A 16,082-nucleotide genomic window follows, 5' to 3' on the forward strand; every position below is an offset into this window, starting at 1 on the left:
TTGCCAGTGGTTAGACATAACACAAAGTACGCCATGTTGGCCCACAAGAAAAATTCCAAAACTCCACGGTCATACCATTATTAGGACAACCAGCCAAAAATGTACAAGCTTTTGAGATCTTCAGATCATGTTACAAAAAGTGGTGGGGTGTGGGGGAGAGGAAGTAAAAGGCTGACTTGGATGCGGAGTGTTAGATTAGGACTGGGAAGACCCAGGTTCAAGTCCCCGCTCAGCTATGTAGCTCACTTGTGAATTTGAGCCAGTCGCACATTCTCAGCTTAACCTACCTCCAAGGAAAAACAACAAAGTCTTATGGCACCTTAAAAGCTAACACATTTATTGTGTTAGCTTTTAAAGAATAAGCCTTTGTGGACTAGAGTCCACTTCACCGGATGCACAAAATGCAGCTATATATACACATGTGGTTTGGGTTAGGGAGGAAGTTAAGTCAGAAGGAATTTGTGAATGCCCATTGTTAATAATATAATTGTCACTGTCTGTACTTTTACATTTAATTTCTACTGTTTACTCCCCACTCATGTGTATATATACTTGCATCTCAACATTCCATTCCATGCATCTGATGAAGTGCCACGAAAACCTATGCCATAATAAGGGTGCAATTCTATGCATGTTTAGACAGAAAAAAAAGTCTTACAACTCCCAGCATTCCTCAGCTAGCATGGCTGACTGGGAAACATTGGGAGTTGTAGGACTTTTTTTTTTTTGTCTAAACGTGTATAGGATTGCGTTGCAATCCTACGGCCACTAGTCAGCAGCTAGACGGCCATAGGATAGGTTGGTTCCCGGGAACTGACCTCCACCCTCTCCCGTGCTGCCTCGTAGGCAGCATGGATTGGCTCTGCACTCATAACAGCAGCACGGAGCAGCAAAAACAGGGTGTTCCTGGGGGTGGGGTGGGCGGAAGTAGCTCTCCGACACTTCCTATGCATTGTCTGGCCTCTGCCCGCCCCGCTGCTCTGACTTCCCACAGCTGGCCAGCCGAAGTCAGTTGTCTAGCTGCGAATGCAGGGCAGCTGCAGCGCAGAGAAGATCCCCTCCACGCTGCTCACGCCCTGCATTGGATAGGTGGTCGCCTCCAAGTTCAGAGGCAGCTGCCTATCCTGATAGGATTGCGCCCTAAATGTGTTACTGTTTAAAATGCCACAAGACTCTTCGTTGTTTTTCTGGAAACAGACTAACATGCCTATCCCTCTAGAAATGGCGACCTGCCAGGGTTGTTGTGAGAATAACAAGGGAGCAGGGAGGGAACCATGTAGGCCACGCTGAGCTGCTTGGAGGAAGAGGGGGATAAACGAAATAAAACGAATGTTTCATCCTCTTTTCCTTTATCTCATATGTTTATGTATTGACCATAACTGTTGATGAAATAATATACAATCTGAATACCTTTTCTTCTGTCCAAAAAAAAAAAAAGAAAGTTGATGGCGCTGTCTAGTCTCTTTCATGCAGGAGGGATGCTAAATGACAAAAACACACACAAAACAACAACAACCAGGTTATAATTAAAAAAAAATAAGAAGCAAATACTTGGAAAGCTAGCTGACCCTATTCCAGCTCCTGCTTGTGACCATGGAAAACGCACCTTCCTCCGGCCTATGCCAGCGTTGCTGCTCAGTCCCCCAGGAGGCGAAAGAGGCACCCGCATTCTCTTCCCTGTACCTGCAAAAAAACGCAATCTCCAAGCTGCATTGCTGCTGCTGCTGCTGCATTATTAAGCGTATTATTGATAATTATTAAACATTAATTGTTTATTATTATTACTGCATCAACTGCATTATTGTTAATAGTTACTAGATGATGATGATGTCGTGCCTCGTCCTCGTATATAAATTGTATAGGGCTGGGGTGGGGGCAGAAGGCGGAGTCGGAACCTTAGATGGCGGCCCGCGTTTCCGGAAGGGGACAGTCTGAGCGGTGCGCGGCCTGGAGCCGGAAGTACCGGAAGTCGCGGCTCTACGGAAGGCGGGTGCTGCTGGGCGCCGGTTGCGCGGCGAGTGAGGGGCGCCGCGCCTCCCCTCCGTTTGGGTTATCCGGGCGGCTGTGTGGTTTTTCCTCGGCTTTCCAGGGCTCGAGTGCAGCCGCCGCCATGGGGAAAAGGCAGCATCAGAAGGACAAGATGTAAGTGACAAGCTCGCCTCTCCGCCTCCCGCGTCCCCCAAGCAGCAACAGCATCTTCAGTAGTTGGTTGGCCTTGCCAGGCTGCGGCTGTTGAGCCTCTGCCGTCAGGTTTCTGCCGCATCAAATGAGGGAGAGGTTTAAACCTCTGCCGTTATTTAAAACAGTGTCCCGCCGTTTGCCGTTTTAGCTTTTGTAAGTGCCTTTCAAATCTCTCTGTATTTATTTATTTATTTATTTCATTTATTTATATCCCGCCGTTTTTCCTCCAAGGAACTCAAGGCAGCATACATAACCCTTCTCCTCCTCCTCTCCATTTTATCCTCACAACAATAACCCTTGTGAGGTAGGTTGGGCTGAGAGTCTGTGACTGGCCCAAAGTCACCCAATGGGCTTCCATGGCCGAGTGGGGACTGGAACCCGGATCTCCCGACTCCCAGCCCAGTACTCTAGCCGCTACACCGCACTGGCAAAATCCAGATGGCCAGTGCTCAAGACGGGTACGTAGTCCTCTCAGCTGCGCATAGTGTTTCGCGTGCATAAGCTAAAAACGTAGGAGCCCTGCTGGATCAGACCAAGGGTCCATCTAGTCCGGCATTGTGTTCACACAGTGGCCAACCAGCTCCTAAGGGAAACCCACAAGCAGGGCATGAGCGCAACAGCACCCTCCCGCCCAGGTTCCCCAGCAACTGGTGTACATAGACGTGCTGCCTCTGATATTGGAAGTAGCGCAGAGCCGTCGCGACAAGTAGCCATCGATAGCCTTCTCCGTGAATTTGGCCAATCCCCTTTTATAGCCATCCAAGTTGGTGGCCATCACTACGTCTTGGGGTAGCAAATTCCTTCATCTAACTATGTACTGTGTGAAGCGGTACTTCATTTTGCTGGTCTTGCATTGGAAGCATTCAGCTTTGTTGGATGACCCAGTATTCTAGAATTTTGAGAGAGAGAAACTTCTCCTTATCCACTTTCTCCACCTCTCTCATGTGTCCCCTTACCTTTTTTTATAAGATAAAAGAACCCCAAACATTGTAACCTTGCTACCAGCCCTTTGATCCTACTGTGTTCAGTGGGACTTACCTCTTAGTAAGTGTGTAGAACTGTAACCTAAACCTACTGGCTATTTACACACTCCCTCCTGCCTTTCCCTTAATAGGTGGCTTCTCCAGTGATGTTACAAGAGAAATTTCACTTTATTGTATGTTGCGCACAATTGAGTGCGACATCCAAAGGATGTTGGCTGAAGTGCTTGTTTTGAGCACCTTTTCCAAATTCTGGGTAAGAAGCTCATGGCTGTGGCTGGATATGTTGTCCCTTAACTGTGTCTTTCCTCTCTTTAGGTACATAACATGTACAGAATATACACATTTTTATGGAGGGAAGAAAGCAGGTATGTAACTTGGATCTGCATAACTTGTTGTCTCTTGACCCATCGCAGTTGACTCATTCACACCTTATATGTGCAAATGGGGATACCCAAGTAGAACAGGAAGCAGGCCAACACCCTCTGATATCATGCCCTTGTTTGACCCTGCCCCATTGACATCTGCATCTTGCGCATGGATGCCTGCAAAGGTGTGCCTGCTCAGCTGCAGGAACTCCACCCGGACAAGACCTCCAATCACAGTGGGGTTCTGCTCATGTGTAGAGCCTGCCCCTTCGCAGATGTCCGCTCTGAACACACAGGCGTAAAGGATGTGTGGCAGATGCAGCATCAGTGGTAAGGTCAGTGGTACATCCCTGCCTCCTCTTCTGTTTGTGGAGTTTCTTCACACTTATAATGTGATGTCTTGTGGGACTCTCAAGGTACTATTGATTTGAATTCTGTACTGCTTTGCTCTTTTTTTCCTCCCTCTCTGTCTCCTTTTTTCTCATGGTGAAGAGGGTGGGAGTAGTATAGGACTTAAATCCCCTACAAAGATAAAGGTCTTACTTGGACTGTAATGCATTAAACCAACTTGTTACAGTTTTCACAATTAAGAGCAAAAACACAATGTATTCATCAGTATATTTATCCCAGGTTGAATATGGTGTGTGGATGAAATATGATTTTTCTTTGTCTTCCTTTGAATAGAAATTCCACAGTCCAACTTCAGACGTCTCCCTTTTGATCACTGCAGGTGAGCCTTGAAGACATATGAGATTCTAATATGCTATTTAATTCCTTCAGACTTCCTCTAGGAAGCTGCCTTTATACTGGGTTAGACCATTGGTCTGTCTAGCTCAGTCTTGTTTACACTACAACTCCCCTAATCTCCAGCCAGCATGGCCAAAGGTCAGGCATTCTGAGTGTCTGGAGGGTATGAGGTTGCCTGCCTATGCTTATTGGTAGCAGCTCTCCATCGTTTCAGACAGGGGTCTGTTTCAGCCCTATTTGGAAATGCCTGGAATTGAGCCCAAGACCTTTTGCTTGTGCTCTACAAATGAGCTACAGCTTTTCTCATCATTTTGAATAGCTTATCTAATTGGATAGATTTAAACCTATCCCCTTTGGCCTTTCTTTGGGTGAAGTTTGTCAGCTCTTGTACGAGCCTGCCTATTCCTTAAAATCAGGGGTGGGCAACCAAAATTGGGGTGGGGGGATGGATGATCCCTCATCTAGCACTTCATGGGCTGGATGTTGAGCGTGTCAAAAGGATAATCCCCTTGGCACATCAGTTAATAAGTCTCCACAGGCCAGATAGGGAATCTTCGGGGGCTAGATTAGGGCTGGGGGATGGAGCCTTCCCTCTCCTGCTTAAAATCATCATCTGAAGCCTTGCCTCAGGTGTCTCCATGTTCAGAGGCTGAGAGTCTACTAGGAATGGGGCATTTTTTGTGGTGAGGTTCCAAGTACAGAATATCCTCCCCAGAAATACACATTGTGACATCTACCCTTCTGTATTTTAAACGGACTTCTAAAGATGTCCACAAAAACTGATTGCAGGGTAGTAATCAATCAATCAATCAATCAATCAGTGGTTTAGCATTATATCTGAACCAGACTGTTGGGGCAATCTGCTGATGTTTAATTCATTTAATTCTAATTTTTTTTTCTCCCCACTAGCTTATCTCTGCAGCCATTTGAATATCCCGTTTGCACTCCAGAAGGAACCATCTTTGACCTATTGTAAGTGACTAGTTTTGCTTTTTGAGTCTCTTTTTTTTGTTGGTATCAACCTTGAGAGTCAGCTGGCCAGCCTTTGGGCTACATGTGGAACAAAGGACGGCTCTGGGTTTGAGCAGGGCAGGCCTTGGCAAAGGGCTCCTCTGGTAGGACCCTCCTGCATTAGTGAGCTGCCTCCTACCATGTGAGGGCCCCCCTGCATCTCCTCCTACTTTGGTGAGCCTTGGGAGGCTTACCTGGTGGCAGTGACAAAGGACAGTGCTGGGCAATTGGGAGCCGCCATTTTAGTTTCCCACCATGTTGCTCTGGCTCACTGGGAAATTTAAACTGAAGGATAGGAATCTACCTTATCCCCAGTCCAATGTTTGGTCCACCTAGCTCAGTATTGTCTCCACTGACTGGCAGCAGCTCTCTAGGGTTTTGGACTAGAGTCTTTTCCCGAGTTCTATTTGGAGAGGCTGGGGATTGAACCTGGGACCTCCTGTATGCAAAGCGTGTGCTCTACCACTGAGCTATGTATGGCACTGAACTGCGTGGCACTGTTGGGAAACAGAACCTTTAAAGGCGATCCAGGTCAGGTCTCAATGGTGGGCTCTACCTATCTTCTAGAATGTGGGCTCTCCAATATGGTATCTGTGAGCACCAGTGTACCCACAGACACCTCTCTTGGCATCCTCCAGGCTTCCTGCCCCTCCTGATTTTTATTTCATTCCTTAAGACTTTTCTAAATTAAAAAAAAATTAAACTGGGAAGCTGGCATGCTGCAAGGCAAAGTGCTCCCCTCCAGCACCATCTTTATTTGGGTTGAAAAGAGTAGTTTTGTCTTTTTGGCATTCAGACCCCACCTCTGCCTTCTACTTGGGCAACTTACTTTTCTTTTAGCCTCACCAGTTTGCCTTCTGGGAGATGCATGTTTTGTGGCCATGCCCACCCTAGCAGCCATCTTGTGAATGGGCAAGCCCCCTATGACAGCCATTTTGTGAGAACACCCACAATACTCTCTCAAAACTCCAAATGTGCCCACTGACCCAAAAAGATTGGAGACCCCTGCTCTAGAACCTGGTGACTTCTGAAAAATGCCACATCCTGATGTCGGGTCTGTGTGAAACAGAATATGTAAAATTAGAGCTTGGGAACTGAATCCCCAGATTGTCTTCTGGGTGGGCTGCCCCAAATGGGCAGTGATGTGCCTACTGATGTGTTAAAAGCAGAGGTGTGCAACCTTTTTGACCCCCAAACAGGCATTTAATCTGCTGGCTTTTAAATGTTGCTGATGTTTTGATATTTTCCATTGTTGTGTTTATTGTTCTGGTTATTTTGTTGTTGTTTCGGTGTTTTATTATTGTAAACTGCCCTGAGGGTATCTACCAGTTGGGTGGTATAGGGATGTCATAAATAAATAAAAGCCTCCTTGAGGTCCATGGAACAAAGCCAGGAGATAAATCAAGACATAAGCAAAGATGGGCAAGGTTACAGTTGTGTTGCCACTGTATGGCTTTTCTTGCCCGTTTCCTCTAATTCTTCAACACACACACCCCATTAGTAGCCTATGCCATTTGGCACACCGTGCTGGATACATTTATTCAAGCTGGGTTAAGAATGCAGTATGCTGGGAGCCTGGCTTATGTAAGAACTTGAGATACTTCCATTTTCTGAACCAAGCAATGATTTCTCTGGGTTTTCTGTTCAGGACACTTGTCCTCTTGTCACAGCTTGCTTCTGATTCATGGCAACTTGGTGGGGAGATTTAGATCTGCAAAGTGAGCTTGCAGCTAAGAGATGCGATTTGAATGGGGAGCCACTCAATTACATCAGAATTTCCAAGCCTTTTCAAGAGGCTACGGATGTTTCTGACTTTGTTTCTGACTGTTGCATCTTTGTGCTCTTTTAGAAATATTGTTCCTTGGATAAAGAAGTATGGAACGAATCCAAGCACAGGGGAGGTACGTGTTCTTGGACTGCTTAATGCAAGTTGGGTAACTTTCGGGCCTCTCTCCATCATGGTCTTTCCTGTTCGCTCTTCATTTGATCCACCCTGCATTTTTATCTGGCTTCAGCTTTAGGAACATAGGAAGCTGCCGTATACCGAGTCAGGAAATCATTTCATCTAGCCCAGTGTTGTCTACACTGACTTGCAGCAGCTCTCTGTCCAGGGTTTGAGGCAAGACTTTTGTTTTTCCAGCCCTACCTGGAGACGTCAGGGATTGAACCCGAGACCTTTTGCATGCAAAGCAGGGGATCTACCACTGAGCCATGACCCTGCTAGCTTTGAAGGGGGAAGAATGTGAGTGGGTATGTGTCTGTGTGTACACACGTGCCTCTCTCAACTTATGAGCGCGTGCACAGGGCTTCTTGTCTGTGTCCTGCCTGAAGTTGGCTTTGTAGCCCTCCCAGATTAAAAAAAATAAACAGTGCAGGGCCACAGCTCAATGGGTAGAGCACCTGCTTTGCATGCAGAAGGCTCCAGGTTCAATCCCCGGCATCTCCAAGTAGATTCCTAAACAAAAAATACCACCAATGCATTACTCCCGATGCATTTTGAGATGTCTCTTTATCAAGGGAAACTTAAAAAATACAAGTATAGCTGCTTTTATTTTATCCTTGTTCTTGTTGTTGGGAAAGATTTCTGTCTAATACCTTGGAGAGCTTCTGTTATTCAGTGTACTGTAGATTAGATGGACCAATGGTTTAACTTTCTCTAAAGGCACAATCCTATGCATGTTTAGACAGAAAAAAGTCTTAAAACTCCCAGCATTCCCCAGCCAGCACGGCTGGCTGGGGAATGCTGGGAGTTGTAGGACCTTTTTCTGTCTAAACATGCATAAGATTGCACCTTCTTATGTCCTTCTTCCTTGTCATATGCCCTGTTCATTCATTTTCTCCTTCCTGTTCCTTCATTAAGCCAGCTCAAATACCTTCTCTCGAATTTCTCTGTTTTCTGGGCTTAATTTAAATTTAAACCATTTCATGTACTCTCCCCGTCCCCACTGTGGTTTCATAGCTTTTCATCTTTGGTTGTCATTCGAGGTTGTTGCCGGAAATGCCCTTCTGGCTTAGTTGTATGTGCTGTTGGGATTTAAACCATTAACAAAATTGCTGGTGATGTTTATAATGTCGAAATAGGAATTGACTGTAGTTGCTGTGCAACTTCGGGACCTATTCTGCATCTCTTGGTTGAACGCCAGCTTTTCCTTTGCACTCATTTTCAAAAGGTTTGGGGGGTGCAGGAAAGATAATAAAACTCCTTATGAGAAATAGTTGTTGCAAACTGTAGATTTTTTTTTAAACACTAGATGGCAGCCGTGAGATAAGCATGAAAGGTTTGGCAAGATCAGTAGGTTTGTAGCTGTGTCTTGGTCCCAAGTAAAGATACACCGATAGCTCTGTCTTGTGTAACATACATTTTCCAGTGGAATTCTTCTGGCTGAGAAACTGACGGTTCATATGGATTTTTTCAGGAAAGGTCTGTGAGCTGGGGTGCCAGGCCTCTGATCCTGTGCGCACTTAGAACGATGGAGTTGGTGGGAACCTTGGAGGCCATCTGGTCCAGGGGTGGGGAACCTCTTTCAGCTGGAGGGCCGAGTTCCATTTTGGAGGAAGCTCTCAGGGGCCACATTCCAGGTGTGGGTAGGGCCAAAGCCAAAGGCGGCGTGGCCAAAATACCAAAACTACCAGCATATTTTTTAGCTTAGAGCTCTTTTGGTGAGTTACTAAACCTTAGGAGAGTCATTTCATCCTTTTAGAATAAGGGGGGGGGAAGTGCAAAAGTTGGGAAACCATCAAACAGTCAGTGGTTGGGGGCATGGCCTTCTGGGGAACCCCAGAGGGCCGGCATAGGGCTTTTGGCCTGAGGTCCTGCTCCCCTGATCTAGTCCAAACCCTGGCTTGATGCAGGAAATCCAGAACTAGAGAATCCCAACAGATGGTTGTCCAGCCTCTGTTTGAAGACCTCCCCACTGCCTAGGTCATTGGTAGGCAGCCTGGTGCCCTCCAGATGTTATTTTATGTTATATTTATTTTCCCAGGTATTTTGGACATTAAGTATGGCCCAACTGTTGTAAGCTGTTTTCCATTAACTACAGTTTAGCATGTCATCTGAACCCCCAAAAGTGTGGTTAATCTTAACTGAGGTTGGTTGAAACAAGCCAGCTTCCTAACCCCTTGTTTGAAGGTTGTCCCCCCCCCCCCCCCGAATATGCAGCACTACTTCCCAGTGAGATCTGCTTGGCACCAACATTGTTATCTTTTCAGTGCAAGGTTAAGACTTTGCTTTACTCCAAGGCATTTGACAGCATATGATAAGGTTTTAACCAGTCCTGTGATTTCTATTGCTGATGGTTTTCAATTCTTTGTGTATGTAAATGATTTTTCTCTTATATTTTATATTGTATTTTTAAGGTTTAAAACTTGTAAACTGCCCAGAGAGCTTTGGTTATTAGGTGGTATAGAAATTTAATACATATTAGTATTAGTAGCAGTAATTATAACAACAACAGCTTGTTTCAAACAAACCATAAGATTAATTGCAGGTTGTTTGGTTCTGACAACATACCAAGCTGCAGTTCATCAAAAGCAGAAGCTTCCGAACTCCTGTTCATGGGACCTGGGGAGGAGAGAGTTTATGAACTCGGAGTGGGGGACAGGGAAGGCTAGGCTCAGTCCTGTCTCAGTAGACCTGATTGAACATAGCCTTTATCTTTAACACTCCTTTCTTTCAGCTAGCCAGCTCTGCTAAGATAAGGCATACAGGAACAGCTGGGCAGAGGAGAAATGTTGCATTTTCAGCTGATGGAGGCTGGATATGCAGTTGTGTGTGTTGGCTAGTTCGTTGGAATAACTGTCATCTGCCTGTCTGCTCTTTCAGTGAGTTGGGATTTGTATTTACAAAGGGTCTGCTATACAGCCATCAGTTGCTAGTGCAAGCCTGATCCACATGTCAGATGCACAAACAATGAGTCGTTTTCAAAGCAGGAAAGCATATCTGTCTTAAGTACTGGTACCATCTCTTTGTGCCAGTAATGTTGCTGCCCCTTTGGCTCTGTTCCACCTTAAAATGCTTTCTGAAAAGCAAAGGAAACTTGTCCCCCAGCATCTCTTCAGAACAATCGAAAAGGAAACAGTTAGTTATGGTTTAAACTTAATTTGTGCCTTATGCATTTATAAAGGCCTTCTCAGTGGTGGCCCCCCATCTGTGGAATGAGCTCCCCGATGAGATCCACCTGGCACCATCATTGTTATCTTTTTGGTGCCAGGTTACGACCTCTCTCTTTTCCCAGGCGTTTGGCAGCACAGGATGAGTTTTAATCAGTCCTGGATGTGTCTTTAGTTATGACTGACTGTTCCAAGTTGCTTTTAGTTATATGTTTGTGTATATTGGCTGTGTGCTTTTATGTAAATGGCTTTTAAACTTTGTATATTGTATTTTAATCTTTAACTTGTGTAAACTGCCCAGAGAGCTTGGGCTATGGGGCGGTATAGAAATGTTGTTGTTGTTATTGTTATTAATAATAAATAAATAAGAGGTCAGCAAGGACTCACTTGGAGGGAGGGCAGAGCTTGCAGTCCACAGAGTGTTTGACAACCCACCATGCTGTATTAATATTGGTATATATTTATATCCTGCCTGCCTTCCATGATAGAACCCAAGATGGTGCACTTTGGCAGGGCAGAGCATCAAGGGTAGGCATGGTTGGGCATCTGCTGAGGGCCCACACCCCAGCAGGGGCCCACTGACAAGAGCCCCTTGGATTCTTCGCCATTGCAGCCTGCTTCTTCACCTGTCTCTTGCTCTGGCCCAGGCAGTGGTGGTGGTGAGAAGGAGGAGCAGGAGATGCCATGGCCTGCTTGCTCCCTGGCTCTCTGCTGCCAAGCAAGCAACTGGTAGCAATGAGGAGGAGGAGAGCAAGAGCCGCTGGTGACAATAGCAGTAAGAAGGTGGACTCACGGGGCAAGGGGGCCCATTGAGAGTGCCTTGCCCAAGGGCCCTTGGAAAGCTGGGGCTGGCGCTGTGCATAGGGTTCCCAGGCGGTCTCCCATCCAAACACTGGCCAGGTTTGGACCTGCTTCGCTTCAGCAAGGTTGCTGCATCATGTGCCTTCAGACCATGTATGTCATGGGGCTAGCACATCTTGAGGCCGAATCCGGGGCAAGTTGTAGCTGCACATCAGTCCATAAACTTCATAAATGGCACGTGAGGTGGTGGTTTAAATAATCCTTCACATCCCATGCGTCACCTGAGGGTTTGGGACTCGCTTGCCCAGCCAGCTTTGAACCTGAGCAAGGCAGCATGAGGAAGGGGCTATTCTGACTTCTTTGTGCTGTATGAGAGAATTTTGGCAGGGATGTGTGTGGCAAATTGAGATTTCGGAATATATTCATCCCTCAACCCTGATTTCCCAAGCAGGCTGTTGGTTGGGGGGCACTAGTTAGGATAAAAGGACACTTAATCAGTCCACTTTCTCCTCCCCCTCTATCTACACTCCCTTCTCCTCCTTCCATGCATTTGTCCCCAACTGGACTGTGCTTCCTCGATGGCAGTAAGCGTGTGCATTGCTGCTCCAAAGCAAGCAAGGATTATTCTGCTTGGACTGCAATGCTGAATGCCTCATCCAAACAGTAAAGGTTACTTTAGGAGGCCTTCTTGGTAGATTACAGAAGTCTTGTGGAAAGACAGTGGTACGTTTTGAATAGTGGTCATCTTGCTGGCTCCCCCCCTCCCCAAGGGAAATGGGGCAGCGGGGCGGAAGAGGTTCCGTATTCATAGCTGACAGACATCCTGGAATGAGCAGAAAAGCTGTGTCCGTGATATGTTAACCACATGTTTATAATTTAAACGCACTTCGGGGCTGACAAGATATCCCCCGCATGCATAATGGAGCTCCCTTCCTTCCTTTTCTGTTCCCCTTAGTACTGATTTTCCGCTTCTGCTGTTCCCATCACCTCCAGCAGACAGGAATGTGGTGCTCATGCCCATATAGGGGAGAAACATTATTAATGGACCTTTGCGGCTTCCTCTCTGACTTCCTCAGAGCTATCCCAAGGAATCATGTCATATTCCTTACTTGAGATTCAGTTCCTAACTTTTTATGCTGATGTATTTTATTATCTTTTAGGCATTGTTGTTATGGTTTATGATGTAAAGCCTCCTTGGAAAGATTTTATTTTGAAAGGCTGGGAATAGAAGTGAATCAAGTAAATCATAAAGAGAACCAAAACCCCCCAAACCTGTTGGCCAGTCCCAGGTAAAGCGTTCTCAAATGGCCACACTTTTTAATTAAAGATGTTTATAAGGTGAGCTGCCTTTGGCCAGGGAGTTTCAAAGAGTTTGGGGCAACTACCATAAAGGCCCTGTTCATAGTCTCTACCAATCTCACCACAAAAAGAAGGGGACCCAGTGCAGGGCCTCCCTTGCAGAATTCAGAGGATGGGGAGGGCAAGGTGTTCACCAGGGATTTGTGGGCCAGACTGTTCTGGGCTTCAAAGAGAACAAGTTGAACCTGCAACAGAATGTTCCAAGGTGTAGTGCTCCTGTTCAATGTGGCAGCCAGCCAGCCAGCTGTAGCTGCTTCCAGGATACCCTATTCGATTCTGCCTTTGCCATTTTACCGTCCTGTCGCCTGTCAGCATTCTGTGTTTACTGAGTGTGATCAGTCTTCATTGGGCTGCTTTCAGGGTTCCCCACCCCACACAGACACAGGATTTTTTTTTCTAAAGGTTTTGTTTTGTTTGTATTTCTGCAAACCTTGGGGTCTCCCTGAGCCCATTGATACATCTCTTTTGTGTGTAGATGGTGCCATTCTGGCTACACAAGGATATACATTTGGACAATGAGTTTGTCCAAATGTACGGCCCAGTGGTGCAGAACCTCAGCCCTGGGGGCCAAATCTGGCCCTCCAGGGTTCTCCAGAGGGCCGCACACCCTTTCCCTGGCCCCACCCACTTTCTCCCAATCACGCACTCTTTGGTGGCTTTTGCGCAGATTTTTCCCCATTCTGACATTGGAATGCCCCTCCTAAGGCTTAGTTACTGGCAGCGAGAGCTTGAAGCTAAAATATGCTTGTCTTGTTGGCATTTTGGGGCCCACTCCTTTTACTTTTGGTCCTGCCCACCCCTGGAATGCTGCCCCTAAGAGCTTCTCCGAAATGGAATTCGGCCCAAGAGGTGAAAGAGGTTCAATACCCCTGATATATAGGATAACTGGCTCCTTGAACTGGGCCTGGAAGCCAAGTAGCAGCTAGTGTTGAACAGGAATAAGTGTATATTTGATATTGATAATACCTTTTGTTTGGTTTTTTATCCTGCCCTTCCTCCAAAGCACTCAGAGATACATACGTGGCCCAACCCCTTTATCCTCCCAACGACCTTGTGTGGTAGGTTAAGCTGAGAAATTGGGCCAAGATTGGCTGAGTGGAGATTTGAACCCAGGTCTCCCTGGTTCTATGCAACTGTAATCGCTACACCAGACAGGCTCTCAAGGAGGTGAGCAGGCGGGAAAGGCTTTCTGTGGGCCATTCTAGCTCAAAGGCAGGTCACAGATGTCTGCGCCAGCTGCAGCTTCCGAACCAGTTTCAGGGACAGCTCCGCACCTCAGATGCTCTGCTTGAGTGTGTGAGCCCAGCAGAAGGAAGACACTCCTCTTGGATTTGTGCCTCACGCAGCCTTTTCACATCTTCAGCCACCAGTCTGTTAGCAGAGCATGAAAGCTCGGGCTGACAGAGGCCTGAAGAGATGGCGTCCGTGCAGAACGAATGGGAGAATTTCTCGCCCTGCTGTCCCGTTGCGCGCTTGCCTGTGACAGAAGGGCAATTAATCTTCTCCGCTTGGCTTGTTTCATCCCCAGTTGGCCCCAGTGCCCCACTAACCTACACAATCAAAGAAGCCTCCTGCCTTGCGTGGTGGCGAGGGAGGCTGCCCGCTCAATCCTGGGGGGACTGAGCGATGTCAACTGGCAGACGGGAAAGGGAAAGGCCGCGCTCGACAGCCGCGCTCGCTCCGGATTGTCGGAAAGTAGGTCGCTTTGCCAAGAGTTGCTTGGCTTGTGCTGTGAGAGCCACGTCTCCAACAAAGAGAGCAGAAGAGTTCCTTTTTCCAAAGCGCTGAATTGCACACTGTGCGGCAGCGGTGATCCAGGTTGATTTGAACCCTTCTGTTTCACCAGAGAATTGATGTGCTAAACCGATTTGAATGGAAGATTGATTTTTTTAATGGTTTACGCATGCAGTGTTCGGAGTGGAGCTGGGTCTGTGGCTGTCGGTTCAAATTCTGCTCCAAGGTGTGAGGAATTTAAACCTCAAGACTTTGATTTTTGTAAGGACTGGTTTATTCTTTGAAAACGCAGCTGTGGGGTGGTCTCAAGCTTGGACAAGAGAACACACTTTATTGCTACATACTATCAGATTATATACTTTTCTTTACATAGCATAAGTACATCTTCACATGCTCAGAGATTAAAACTACACAGCAGCAGCATAAGCAAGTTAGGGAGCAATCCTATGTGGATTGACAGTCGCCTCCAACAGCCTATCCAGTGCGGGGCAGGAGGAGTGGTGGGGACGGGATCTCCTCCTCGCTCCCCCCGCCCTGCTTTCGTGGCTAGACAGCTGATTTCAGCTGTGTAGCTGTGGGACCTTGGAACGCAGGAAGGGGTGGCTGGATGACACATGGGATGCGCCGTACCGGCATTTCCAACCTCCTGGCCTGCCCCCAGGAACACCCCGTTTTCGCTGCTCTTCACTGCTCTTACGAGTGCGGAGCGCGGGGCTGATCCATGCTGCCTACGAGGCGGCGCAGGAAGGGGTGGGGGTCAGTTCTCCAGGAACCGACCTTGGAGCACAGGCTCCGAGGTCGGTTCCCAGGAACTGACCTATCCTATGGCCTTCTAGCTGCTGACTAGCGGCCATAGGATTGCACCCTTAAACACTTTGGTAGATGTTTAGACACTTCTTGTTATTTTTTATCTTAAAGCAACTGCAACGGTCTCAGCAAGAATGTTGTTGACTTTAGCACTTCTTAGTTTGGACTTTAGTCTGAATTCTGCAGCCTGTATCAACGATGCCAAGTTTGTGGTATACTTGACTTAGCTTGCCTAATTTTTAAATGACTTTTTTCTGTATTTTAAAGATCAACATCCTACTTTTCTGTCCCCTGGGACTCTCAAGGTGGCTTAACAGTCATGTAAGACAGGGGTGCAGAACCTCCTTCAGCCTGAGGACTGAATTCCATTTCGGAGAAGCTCTGGGCATGGCCAAAGGCAAAAGGGGTATGGCCAAAATTCCAAAAATGCCAGCATAGTTTAGCTTAAAGGTCTTGCTGCCAGTAAGTAAGCCTCAGGAGAGGCATTTCAACCTTCCAGAATGGGGGTGGGGGGAAAATGCCCCAAAGCTGGAAAACCACCAAACAATTGGTGGTTGGGGGAAAGGGGCATGGTCTTCTGGGAACCCCAGAGGGCTACATTTGGCCCTCCTAGCCTGAGGTTCTGCACTCCTGGTGTAAAACAAGAACAACAAAAAGAAACCCCAACATTTTAAAAATCACCTCTGCCAAACAAAAGGAAATCCCCAAACCGCAGAAACAATAACCGCCAAGCAATTTCCACTTACCACTAATCCCCGAAGCTGTCTGAAACAGCACCTTCTTCACCAATTGCCAAGCAGCGAGGAAGCCAAGCGGGCCTTTCTTGGGAGAGAATGCTAGCCTAGGCACTATGGCAGCCTTCCCCAGCCTGGTGTCCTCCAGATGTGTTGAACTACAGCTCCCAACATCCCCCCTGCCAGCGTGGCAGAAGGACAGCAGAGAGGGGGCCAACCTCGCCTCCCTCGGCAGGGAGTTCCAGAGGCTG

At 47.1% G+C, this 16,082-nt stretch overlaps 1 protein-coding gene across 6 annotated transcripts in view; it reads left to right on the forward strand.

Moving 5' to 3' along the window:
* Window positions 1-1,979: 1,979 nt before the first annotated feature.
* PPIL2 (peptidylprolyl isomerase like 2) overlaps window positions 1,980-16,082 on the forward strand; it is a 109,386-nt gene continuing 95,283 nt past the window's right edge. For 4 of the 6 annotated variants that reach the window (XR_014785813.1, XR_014785812.1, XM_084820494.1 and 1 more), the window contains exons 1-5: window positions 1,980-2,142; window positions 3,480-3,529; window positions 4,214-4,259; window positions 5,186-5,248; window positions 7,137-7,188. Coding sequence is in view for 4 of the 6 variants with exons in the window: in XM_084820494.1 (XP_084676620.1) it covers window positions 2,111-2,142; window positions 3,480-3,529; window positions 4,214-4,259; window positions 5,186-5,248; window positions 7,137-7,188 (243 nt within the window). In the remaining 2 variants the exon portion in view is untranslated. Of the gene's footprint in view, window positions 2,143-2,247; window positions 2,335-3,479; window positions 3,530-4,213; window positions 4,260-5,185; window positions 5,249-7,136; window positions 7,189-16,082 lie in introns of those variants that run through there. The other 2 variants (XM_084820496.1, XM_084820497.1) reach the window with 2 other exon arrangements.

Source organism: Heloderma suspectum, chromosome 13 (genome assembly GCF_057233095.1).
Source record: "Heloderma suspectum isolate Gila_16-S chromosome 13, 16-S_ref, whole genome shotgun sequence".
NCBI classification, from domain to species: Eukaryota; Metazoa; Chordata; class Lepidosauria; order Squamata; family Helodermatidae; genus Heloderma; species Heloderma suspectum.